A 13,181-nucleotide genomic window follows, 5' to 3' on the forward strand; every position below is an offset into this window, starting at 1 on the left:
TTCATTATGATTGGTGCATAATTTAAGTTGTCATTGATAGATAAAGTGAAAGCAATATTGCTTTAATCAGTAATCACAATTTGCCAAAACAGCAAGTTGTGGAAAAAGTTGTCCTTGGAGGGTAAAACTGCACAAATGGCTAGTGCCAATATTTTACATACTATTTACAACTTCTCATTTTCAAAGTAACTAGACCAGAGTTAATGGCAAAGTATCCCAAAATGCAATTAGATTACCATAGCTGAAGTTCTTGAAACACAACTTAAACAGGGGACTTTTATAGCTCAAAGATGATCTGGTAGCACACCTTAAACAGGGGACTTTTATAGCTCAAGGATGATTTAGTACAAGAACAGTTATTTTGGGTTTACAGCCAAGAAATGGTTCGTATTAGTAACTGTCTATGTCAGTTTCTGGCCTTCGGAGATAATAGCGTAGACAATTCACCAATACCTGCACATTCAAATATATTGTATCATAAGTGTCTTAAAAATGGCTTAATTTTTTAAAAGATAAAATCTAACTTTTTCTAAACCTAGAAAATACAAGTTGAAGAAAAAAAAAATTAGTAATTGCTCAACAACAGGAAGGAAACTTCCAAGTGTCCAGCATGTTGATACCTAACTAATTACCTGAGACAAGGAACTGTTTAATGCTGCCCCTCTGTAGCTGACATGAAACTTATCTTTGGCTACCAGTCCCTGCAAGATGAGAGATGAGAACTTGATCTAGCAAAATATGTGTGTGTGTGTGAGAGAGAGAGAGAGAGAGAGGAAAGCATACTTCTGTATCAATCTCTGCTGATTCCACATCAATGTTAATATCAGCAATGATTTTGATAATTTCTACCAGTAATCCAGGTCTATCTGCGGTCTCTATGTAAAGTAAGCTGTAAATTGCAGAGCAAGATGCATTATGAGATGATACATCAATGCACCCATTCTTTCAAATAAGTGTCAAAACTTCATTCAGATCATGACCTCCCAACTGGGTGAGTCATGCAAAGATAGAACCAGAAGAGAAAAAAAAAAATTAGAAAAAGACCAATTAATCAAAATGCTAAAAGATAGTAAAACCTCCTCTTAGGTCCATCTTCCTTGACTTGTATGTGAGTTGCAATATCAATATCAAGCTGCAGAACAAATCAATAACTTCAATTGAAATTTCTACAGTACAAAAGGCACATTAAATAGAAGTTAGTTTTGCTCGCTAGATTCTAGCCGTGAAACCTCTGATTGATCAATATCGTATGACTAAATATATTTTGTTAAATATGCCTCATCCATGGCACATGGGAAATAAAAAAGACCAGTAATAAGCTAAAATGTCACATTTGGTTCAAATAATCTAATATTGCTCCCCAACATCTATATTCCTAAGAATGTGATGCCTAATAATCTAGATGCTTTGGGATGTAAACATACTCAAGTCTGGTTTGATTAGGAATCCAATAAGATTCTCAATTTTAAAAAAATTAAAAATCTAATAAGATTCCTGGATGTATGAGATCCCCATGTTTGGTTTATTCCTAGGAATCTTATAGGAATTATTTATTCTTTTTGTAATATTTTTGGGTTTATAAATACAATATCAAGTGTATACATCAATTTTATATGGCTCCCTACAAATAATTAGTGAGAAAGATAATATCGGCTATGAATAAAGTCAATTTCACAAAATAATAGTCAAATATTTCTGAATGACACGTACAAGACCAAAATAATAATTTCAAACTCTCGTTTCATTATTTATCAAAACATCATGCCTTATTAATCAAAATGATGCCCTCCCTATGTGCATTGATATCATGCAAATGAGTGGAGATTCATATTTTTGATAGTTAAAGGGTATTAAAGAGGGGATAAAACTATCACTTTAAAGAAAATATAACTTTTTCATGCCATGGGAATATTGATACCCACCTTTATAAGAGTGAATCCACATTCCCACAAAAGTGAGGTTTGGTAGGAATCCAAATGTCTGCTCCTATGAGTTAATTGCAACCAAACATGGGAATACAAGAGGATTCCAAACCGGTTTGGAGTAAACTTTTTCCTTATGAGAATGGGTAGTAGCAGAACTTGAAGACAAGAGAGAGGGGCTGGGGGAGTAAATGGACATATAGGTGTCCCTTCTAGCATTTACAGTCAAGCATGCAATATATTTCTTCTTTATTTCACATCTGTGGATATAGAATGCTTTCAAAGTGACAATCATGAAAGGAATTGTACACGTGCTCATGTACATGTATGTATGTAAATACACATACAAGTTTTCAACCATTTTTGCCATCAATTGATTCACACTATCACCCATGAGACTAGGTAGACGTCTCTACCACAATTATACGGAAGACACAAGCCAAGGCTTATTCCACTCCAAGCCTCAATTTTTTTTTTCTAATAACAATTTCATTGGCTAACCAAAAATACTTGCACACCACAATGACAGAAATCTATTATTTGCACGTTAGAATCAAAACCAATGTAGTTCAGTTACATAGTTTCACCATGGACCTGAATGAAATGCATTTCCGTACTGGAAGCTCAATCTCTGAAAAAGATGTCCAATGTAGAGAAGCATAAAAAAGAAATTTTACTAAGAAGATAAGGTTCTAATATTAAAGGATATTCAACAAATCACCTTTTTCTCTGGAGCTTTTATTCCAAAAGCCTCACCCAGAGCCAGTTGCACGCTACATTCCTACAAGAAATTAAGAATAAAAATTGACACTTGCTGATGAAAAACCAATTGTCAGAAATGTAAGATAACTGGGGGAAGAAAATTCTCTCCAACTTGCATCCCTCAAAACTCCGAAGGATAAAACAAAAATAGAACTTAAATATTGTAGAGTGTACTCACGGGATGATACTCCAAAAGATTGTTAATGATGGTAAGTCGAATCCTCTCTAACATATCAGGATCTTCAACTTTGCGCCCAGTGTCTCTAGCATAACCAAATTCAATCTGTAAATGCTAAAAACTTGCAGTAAACAAGTACCAGTACAATAAGTAGACCATTGGGCTGATGTGAATTTTTCTGTATTCTGATATCTAGTGTTGGTAGTATTGTCAGTATAGAAAATTATGTAAAGCGTCTTATTAATCTCCACTCACAAATTCTTGATGCAAACAAAAAAAAAGGGTTTAAGAATAGAAACAATAAGAACAATGTGAAAGTGCAACTAGTTTCTCTACACTATTAGCTTCAAAATATTCTGTTTGGCTCAGAAGTTTATATATCAACATCCAATAGATGAACTGACTAGACTTATGGATATATTGCAGTATGACAGGACTTTTAAGAATGTGAACTGACTAGCTTCAATTACCCATTGAATTTTGGTTAAAATACATGTTTTTGTCCAACCGTTGTTGCTGACCTGCTTGACTTTTTATTTTATTTCTTAAAAGTAATAATATTTTATTGAAAAAAGACTACTTCATGTACATAATAATTAACACAAAGAAGCCTAAAGATATACAAAGAAAAGGTATTACGCACAACTACAGGATTGACATCAATTTGAGAGCAAAGCTTCTGATGCTTAAAAAAAATCCACACAAAATAGGTTTTAGGATCCCCCTTATGAAAAAAAAATTACGTTATAGTCTTCGACAAGCTAAAGCAGGGCCCTTGACTAATTACGTTTTAGCCTCATCCAATCTAGAAGTGACAACAAATTTTTTGTCTTGCAACAGGTTGGACTAATTGCACATACTACTTTTAGAAGAGAGATATTTGTCTCTAATGGTTGAAAATTAGAGGAAAAGAATAAAGAATTTTGGTTGCAGATGAAGAAAAATTAACCACTTGACTAATTAACAAATTCCCTTTACCGCCATGTAAGGGATAACTTTTTTTTTTGATAGGTAATAGATATTTCATTAATAAAAAGTACATCATGTTCACAATGAAGAACAGGCTGTACTTGAAACAAATACAAATACCAAAAAAAAAAAAAGTCACAAAGAACAGAAATAGATTGTAGAAAATCAAATACGGAAATACATTGCATAAAACCCCAAATACAAGACCACCCAAACAATGTCCCAACTAGCAGAGACTTCAAAAGATCAACAGATTTTTCAACATCCTCAAAAGTGCGGGTATTTCGTTCCCTCCAAATTAGCCACATCAAACAAGCTGGCACCATATTCCAAATCAAAGAAGAGTGTATCCCCAAATAATTCTCCCATGCACAAAGAAGAGAAACAACCGTCCTTGTCATCACCCACTGTATACCAAACGTCAAAAAAAATTTCACTCTGCAAGGCATTTGCGAACTTACAATAAAGTAAAAGATGATCCACTGTTTCTCCATCACAGCGGCACAAACAACACAAATTAACCAAAGGCAGGTTCCTTTTTACAAGGTTATCAATAGTAAGAATACTATCCCGAGCTGCTGTCCATAAAAAGAAAGAAACTCTTTTAGGTACCTTAGAACTCCAAATACACTTCCAAGGGAAAGAAATGGTAGGAGGAGCAGATAAGGAATTATAAAATGAGCACACATCAAAAACACCATTCGGAGTTAACTTCCAAAACAAACTATCAACCGCCACACCCCTTCGCATTTTGGAATAAATATGCTCATAAAAAGCATCCACTCTCTCCACCTCCCAATCATCAGGAGCCCGGTGGAATTGAATATTCCAACTCCTACTACCACCATCTGATGTAATAGTAATCAACTCAGAAATCTAGACATCTTTACCCAAAGCACAAGAGAAAAGATCAGGCTAAAGATCTTTTACGGGAATGTGTCCACACCAAAGGTCATACCAGAATCGAATACGAAGACCCTCTCCCACCACATACAACGCATAACCAAAGAAACTCTCTGCACCTTTTCTAATATTCTTCCACATTCCACACCCCTGCGAACCTCTACCAACTCTAGTGCACCAGACTCCACTAGTCTCTCCATACTTGGTAGCTATAACCTGACACCATAAACGATTGGTTTCACATCCAAACCGCCATAACCATTTTCCAAGCAAGGCTTGATTAAACAAGCCAATCCTCCGTATCCCCAAACCTCCTACCTCAACTGGCCAACACACCTTATTCCAAGCAACAAGTGGAAATTTGAAAGCTTCCTCAGAACTTCCCACAAGAAATTTCTTTGGATCCGTTCTAATCTTATCTACCACAGCTTGAGGGATGGTAAACAAGGATAAAAAATAGGTGGGAAGGGTTAACTTACAATCGCTTAATGAAAAATTTTGTTTGTTTGACAGATCCCTCAGTGGCAACAGTTCCTTTTGACACATCCAATCCCAAATCTTTCAATGATTTCATCTGCCCAAGCATAATAAACCAAGGAAACTCATTAGCTTTAACAGTTTTCAAGAATCTATTAGTATTAAATTCATCAAAAAGGGAGAGCAATGCTCAGTTATGACCCTACTATGAGGCCTCCTTTACTTATCATTAGTGATTCTGAATTACTTCTTTTTATATTTATAGAAAATAAAAATAAATAATAAAAAATAAAAAATAAAAAGAAGAAGGAAAAGGACAAGAAAGTACACAGGCAGTGTACTAAAGGTCTTCATTAGTGATTCTAAATTACTAAGCAAGAACAGCACAGTTGGTGCTCAGTTAATGTGTTTTCTACCAATAACGCCCACCAAATTTGCTTAATTTCTAGTAATCCTTTAAGTTCCCGCTTTTCAATTAAAAAAAAAAAAAAAAAATATATATATATATATAGATATTAATCTGTGGAATTCCAGCATATCAAACATGGCCCTATTTGAGAATCTAACTGGCTAGCAATTTTTAAGAAACCCAACTAAGAAAATTTTCTTCATAAAAAAAAAAGATTGCAGTTTCAGCCTGTCCCACATTCCTTCACAATGTGATAGCAACCCCAAGTATGTTTCATGTACAGTAATTTAGAAATTCATGATGTACGTTATCTTATACTAGTTTCTTCACAGAGAGTGAATAGCATAAGTTGCCAGTAGCCACTTTACCGTGTCAAGGAGAGCTCCAAGGCGATCTCCAAAGCTGAGCTGTACAATCGTTGCATCAGAATCTGAATCTTGATCTATATGGACTTTTGGCATAGGGACATAATCAGCATCTTGTTCGGACTTCTGCATTACAATTATCCCACCAACTTACAGAAATTTATCCTTTAAGAAAAACCAAACCAAAAGGATTACATCCTAATACTTCCAAAGTTGACCATACTTACAGATTCCAAAAAAAGAAAAAAAAAAGAAGAAGAAGAAGAAGAAGAAGAAAAAGACAACCAAACAATGCATCTAGTGATGCAATTACGTGGGCAATGTTAAAATACTATAGCTGAATTAAATTTATTTTGTAAATGTACAAAATAAATTAAAGTTATCTAGGGTTTCATCATATACGTTTTAGTTTGGTCCTTTACTCTCCACACATGAAGGCCTTGTTATTACCTTATTAATCTAAGCCAATGAGCTATACTCAACTGGCACTTCCTTCTCCCATAATAATGGATTGGAATGTGAGGTTATAAATTCAAGACCCACTAGGTGGGTGTAACTTACCAATCAAAAATAAATAAAATCTAAGCATTCCAAGTTTTAATTTGAAAGGGAAACATTTTCGTCAGTAAAGTGTTACAAATCATGGGTAGGTAAAGTGAAATCACCCTAAACCACTAGTGGGTTATATTTCCTTTTCTTTTCAGTAAGTAACAAATTCTAGTAAGATAAAGAGTGTAGCCCGAGTAAACAGGAAGTATACAATATGTACACCCACATATAAATTATGAAATTACAATGACCAATCGAATCTAATAAGTTTGAAATATAAAATACTCCAAACATTGTCATCTTCAAGCAACGATCTGAAAAAACAGCTATTTCAATGAGGAATTGCCTTTCAAAAATTTCTATGTTCTGATGTCAACCAAAATGGCCTTGCCAACATTATAGCAAATATATTACACCTTTACACCACCCATTATACCTCAAATAAGCTTAAAACCATAGTCCACAACTCTCTGACCATAGAACAGTGAAATGAGTAACTATCAACTGTCTACCAATTTCTTTTGCAAATACAATACCAATTTACTAAAATAATATTCCTTTTTCTCAAATTTTCTATTGTTAAGATTCTCCTGCTGTCCCAAAAAAAAAAAAAAAAAACGCAACTCTGGTTGGGACCTTAGCCTTCCAGATACTTTTCCATGGGAAATTCACATCTCCATTAGGAACTAAAGCTCTATAGTAATATTTGACCTCAAACCCCTTTTATGCAGCTGATGTCCAACAAATATTATCATCTCCATCTCCCAGTCATGTATAATACAAAACCAAAAGAACAAAGCCATTGCAATACTGCATGTGACATGCTATTGAATCTTCCCTACATGCACAAGATGAAATAGCTCCAGGAAAGCCTCCTTCAAAAGATCACCACATCAAATTTCATACAAAAATCTAACTTTGGTATCATCACCCACCTCAAACTTGATGAATCACAAAAACTTTTCCCAATCTCTTTGAATATGTTTCCACAAAGTACCATACTCCTCTACAATCTCTCCATTAACAACATTAGTTCACCATCCACCCCACATAGTATTATACTTCTTATCTACTACCCTCCTCCACAATCTTAATCACTTCCCCAAAAGAGCTTTAAAAACTTCACAAATTTTATTTAACAAAATGGCATTTACTAAATCTTGCCATAACTCTTCAATGCGGTGATCCACATCTACTAGTAGGCATGTTTGAAATAGTGCTTTTGATCAAGGTAATTAAATCTCCCTTTGAGAGATAAAGTTGTTTCCATCCTGCCAGTCTTTTGTCCATCTTCTCCAAAATGGTGTTCTAGATAGTCTTTGCTTTGAATTTGGTACCCAAAGGAAGACCTAAATATTTCATTGGTAAGATCGACATTTTACACCCCAAAATAGTTGCCTAATTCCTCCAGATTATTCACATCACCAACTACTAGCTCGGACTTTCCCAGCTTAACCTTTAGATCAGAGAGCTTTAAACCTAGTAAAAATATGCCTTAAATGCAAAATCTGATTTGGGTCAGCTTCAGATAACCCACTGGTGGGTTATTTATCATTATCCCAAGAAAATGTGAAAAGTAAATAACTGCGAGGAAATAAAATTCTCAACTAAATCTTTTAATATCAGTACATCCCACAACACCAAAAGCATGATGACCGTGAAAGACTCAAATAACAAGTTGTTCCATTGGTGGGTACTCTTCCCTTGAACAAACAATGTATTCAGTCGTTTTAAGCAGAAATATGGAAAAAAATTGTAGGTTTAAAGGATTCTATACATTATTAATCAATTGTACAAGCAACTACAATCATTGCATCAATGTTCATGAAAACAAAACTCTACCTCCATAATCATGATAATATGCTTCTTTTTCATACTCAAAGTTTTCCTAACAACAAGTCAAATACATAACATATGAAGTGGAAAGAATCATGTTACTGACCAATGAGGTTGAACCAACTGCATTCAAACCATCAGTAGATGCATACAAAATGTTCCTGCATAACAGATGAAGCAATATTAGATAACAAATCATTCAGGGTCAAAATCAGACCCAGACCCAGACCACGTAAAGATCATATAATATACATCAATACTAGAGAATTATTACAACAAGTATACTGATTAACGGGGTCAAAAACCATGAAGTGCAATTACAACTACATCATCACTGAATAAATCACAAACATCCAAAAATATAAACAAAGTTTCATATTATTCCATCCAGAATATTTTATGAGATTGTGACAGGAAGAGTTAGGAGGATCCATAACCAAATGTTCTGTCGGTAAAATAAAAGAATAAAAAATATATTTCAGCTTCTGCTTTAGCCTCAGCAAAGTAACTTGCACTTGATAAATCAGTTGCAAGCGTCCTTCGTTAGTTCTCGTTATGAGTGGTCCTTTGTGCCGGGTCTCACAGATAGTAACTCTATCCATTCTTTCATAGATTCAATCCATATGTAGATAGTTTTCCATTTGTAATTTTTTAGGCTACTTCGTGACTATTGTTACAAGGTAGCCTCGTTTCAATTATTAAAAAAAATTGACCTATCAAAAGAAAAATCAATTGGAGTTTGAACAAGACAAACTCTGATATCACTATTTTTATTTTTATTCATATAAACTCAGATGGACCTAGTGATTGTACCAAGCTAAATTCAGCTGTTATTAAAATCCTAGGACCCAGATATCCAGGTTTTAAATCTCAACGTGGGCATCGAAAACTAATTGAAAAGCTTCAATTTTAAGGTTCTGCAAACAAGTAGAGGACAATAGAAGACCAAATTCTTCAGTCAACTAAGAATAGAACAAATATTTAACACCATTTACTTGAATATATTCACTTAATTAAAAACGTTAAAAAAACACACACAAAAGTATAGATCCTTCTTTTCTTTTCTTTTCCTTAATATTTTCCTCAGTAACTACTAATTAAAAAATTATTTTACTCAGTAACCAAACAGACAATCAATTATTTAACTTTGAAGACTTTTCAAAGCATATTCTCAGGAATCAAACACAGCACCAGGTTGTTGTATATTATTTTTAATTGGATCAACATGTTGCTTCATAATTGAAGATATAAACAAAACAAAATTGATCAATTTTCAGAATCCAAGAATAGGAACCAAAATAATCCAATCGAACAAAGTAAAATTCACAAATCTAGTACACATATCGCCCGTTTGGTTGCTGAGAAAACAGACAAATTCTGATATCACTCTTTTTTTTTTATATAAATTCATATAAACTCAGCTGGACCAAGTGATTGTACTGAGCTAAATTCAGCTGTCATTAAAATCCTAAGACCCAGATATCCAAGTTTTAAATTTCAGCACAGGCATTGAAAATTAATTGAAAACCTTTAATTTTAAGGTTCTGCAAACTAGTTGGACAATAGAAGACCAAATACTTCAGTCAACTAAGAATAGAACAAATATTTAACACTATTTACTTGAACATATTCTCTTTATTAAAAACACAAAAGTATAGATCCTTCTTTTATTTTCTTTTCCTTAATATTTTCCTCAGTAACTACTAATTAAAAATTTATTTTCCTCAGCAACCAAACAGACGATCAATTATTTAACTTTGAAAACTTTTCAAAGCATATTCTCAGGAATCAAACACAGCACCAGGTCGTTGTATATTATTTTTTAATTTGATCAACATTCTGCTTCATGATTGAAGATATAAAGAAAACAAAATTGATCAATTTTCAGAATCCAGGAATAGGAACCGAAACAATCCAAACGAACAGAGTAAAATTCACAAATCTAGTACACATATCCCCCGTTTGGTTGCTGAGAAAACAGATAAAGCCAAAAAAAAAAATCTAATCTATCTGAAGTTGATGGAAATGAACATCACCTACTTTGAACAGAAACAATCCAATCAGATCGGCTACTTTGAACAGAGTAAGATTTACAAATAGACTACAATTATATCACCGTTTGGCTGCTGAGAAAACAGAGAAAGTAAAAAATAAATGAAATCTTACGAAAATCAAAGCGGAGCTTCGTCATGCACATGCACATACGAAGTTTTTTTTTTTTTTCTTGGCATCCAAACAGCGAAAGAACAGGAGCGAGTGACTTACTTTTTAGTGGAGAAAGTGAATCCAAGTTCGGAGCACTTGTTCGAAACTCCGAAAACCTTGAGTATCGGAGCGAAATCGAGAGCGAAAACCCTAGATCGGTGGCGGAAGGCAAAGGAAGAAGAGGCAAAGAAGACGGTGGAGTTTGCGTGAGCCATTTGGAAGTTTTTTGAGGAAATGGTTAGTGGAAGAGAGTGATGATGGTTGTTAGTTTTGGAGTTAGTTTTACTCTGAGTAGTGTACAAGTACGTGCTAGTCTTATATGATACTTTTTTTTGATTGAAAATGTCAAAGCATTGCAAATAATTCTATTACCACAAATTATTACATGACTTTTTGATATAATATTGACACAGTAAATTGTGAGTGATTTGTGTCTTTACTATTCATATTATGTCAAATCATAGTTGTGACAATAAAATTATGTAATAGTTTGTACTACTAGATTTTTTCTTACAAAGAGTAATGATACTGCTAACAATATGTCACAATAGTCGGGAGCGAAATTTTTTATCAAATTTTTTGTGTCCGTAGACTTCTCTAAATTTTTATTTTATAAGTTTGAATATTTTTTTTATTTGTAAAATATTTTTATAAATTTTTATGGAAAAAAAAATAATTGACTTCTTTGACACATTTTTATTGTTGGTAAATTGAAAATTGCACCCCTAAAATTTGGGGTGTTTAGATTTTACACTCTAAAATTTTGAAATTTGGATTTTACCCCCTAAAGTTTGGAGGTGTTTGGATTTTATACCCTGACGTTTCAAAATTGGATTTTACCTTCTAATTTTAGGGATGTTTGGACTTTATTCTCTATAGTTTGGGGGATATTTGGATTTTACATTCTGAAATTTCAAAATTTTGAGATGTAAAATCTAAATACTCCAAAACTTTAGAGAGTAAAATTTAAATTCTAAAATGTCAAAGTATAAAATCTAAATACTCCAAAATTTCAGGGGATAAAATCTAAATTTTGAAACTTTAGGGTGTGAAATTCAAATACCCCCAAACTTTAGAGGTGTAATTTGCAATTAACTCTTTTATTTTTATATTTCTCATAAAATTGGTATCAAAATTTTCCTAAATACTCTATTACCAAATGCCCTAAACACATTCGTTAACCCAACCTTTCTTTTTTTAACAATGTTACCTCTAACATCACTTGGATTGGCCTTGAGTCAGTTGAGTGTGAGGTCATTTGGGTGGGGTCCAGAGTGGTTGCATGCCATGTTGGATTGCATGTATCATGAGGTTCAAGGGGAAAGATTATTATTTATGTTCTTTCTTAACAGAAGTGGGGTTCAAGAGCCAACTTTTTTATCTTCTTTTGTTTGATCTTGATTGATGATGGATAGGAAGCATTAGGCATATCCCTAATCCTCCTTTGTCCTTTTCTTTCTAAGTCTCTCTCGCATAGAAAAGTGAAATTAGTGTATTTTGATTATAATAAATAGAAAGGTGACTATCTTTATATTTATTTTAACACTTTGTTTTCCTTTCCTTGTTTTGTGTAAACATTGCAATGGTACACACAAAATTCGTAAAAAAGATAAATCACATGGTTACGAAATAGTGTAACAAATTATTAATTTATATTAATTTGTATATATGTGAGTACGGTCCTCTATATAACTTTTTACAGTAAAAGAATACAATAAAACTCCTCTTATTCGATCTCCAAAGAACTTTACGACCTAAAAGGCTATGAAGCTTGATCTTGAATCGTACTTGGATGTCTCCAAGTTGGATGTGTGATTGGATGTATTTGAGCTTTGATTTGAAGTTGAGGGCCATTGACTTGATCTCGAACTAAATTGAAGGAAAATCCCTACTTTGATTTGAAGAAGTGGAAATGAGCCTTGATTTTGAAGGAGCAAGGGTGCTCTTTTGGACTTAAAGATGACTCTCTATTTTGGTAGAGTATCATGATGGTTTTTCTCTCTAAGTTTCTCCTCCTTTTTACATTTGAGAGGCCTTTATTTAAAAGCAACTCCATGGCATTTGATTTGGAATATTCTCTCAACATTTATTGAGAGTTAATTACAATTTTAAATTTGAATTTAATTTGTTCTTTCATTTAATAAGAATTTTTCATGTGAGTCTTTTCTTTTGACATTGCTACATGGCTTTCTTCATTTAATACTGCCACATGGCTTGGACACGTGTCATTTATATGTGAGTCATGGTAACTCAAAAACTTGACGTGTGGCTTGATTTCATTTGCTGATTGTCCACTATTAACACGTCATCAAATGCAAACTAATTTGACCACAAGTATTTGATCATGATCAATCAAACAACTGTAAATACATCATAAAATTTTGATGTCTACAACAATATTTTATATTTGTTAATAATTTTAAGTCCCTTGATAATAAAGTAATAAAGCCCTATTCTTGGTATGTATTGAGGTTATTAGTAGTATTAGATTATATAAGGCAATCACAACTAAAAAATGCTTCAAACCATACCTTATTCATTCTTATGCCCATATCTGAAAAAACATAATTTATATAATTAGAAAATAAATAAAAATTTCTAACATC

At 33.2% G+C, this 13,181-nt stretch overlaps 1 protein-coding gene across 1 annotated transcript; it reads right to left on the bottom strand.

The window, feature by feature from the left end:
• Positions 1–41: 41 nt before the first annotated feature.
• On the bottom strand, positions 42–10,878 carry LOC126722480 (ACT domain-containing protein ACR12). The gene is made up of 10 exons (XM_050425637.1): positions 10,636–10,878; positions 8,477–8,531; positions 5,989–6,111; positions 5,214–5,308; positions 2,863–2,947; positions 2,644–2,703; positions 1,077–1,132; positions 784–889; positions 633–701; positions 42–453 (listed from the first exon to the last, which is right to left on the bottom strand). Exons 1-10 carry the CDS (start codon positions 10,788–10,790, stop codon positions 391–393), a joined length of 867 nt encoding a protein of 288 aa, XP_050281594.1. The 5' UTR covers positions 10,791–10,878; the 3' UTR covers positions 42–390.
• Between the last annotated feature and the right edge of the window lie 2,303 nt (positions 10,879–13,181).

This window comes from Quercus robur, chromosome 4 (genome assembly GCF_932294415.1).
Source record: "Quercus robur chromosome 4, dhQueRobu3.1, whole genome shotgun sequence".
In the NCBI taxonomy this organism is placed as follows: Eukaryota; Viridiplantae; Streptophyta; class Magnoliopsida; order Fagales; family Fagaceae; genus Quercus; species Quercus robur.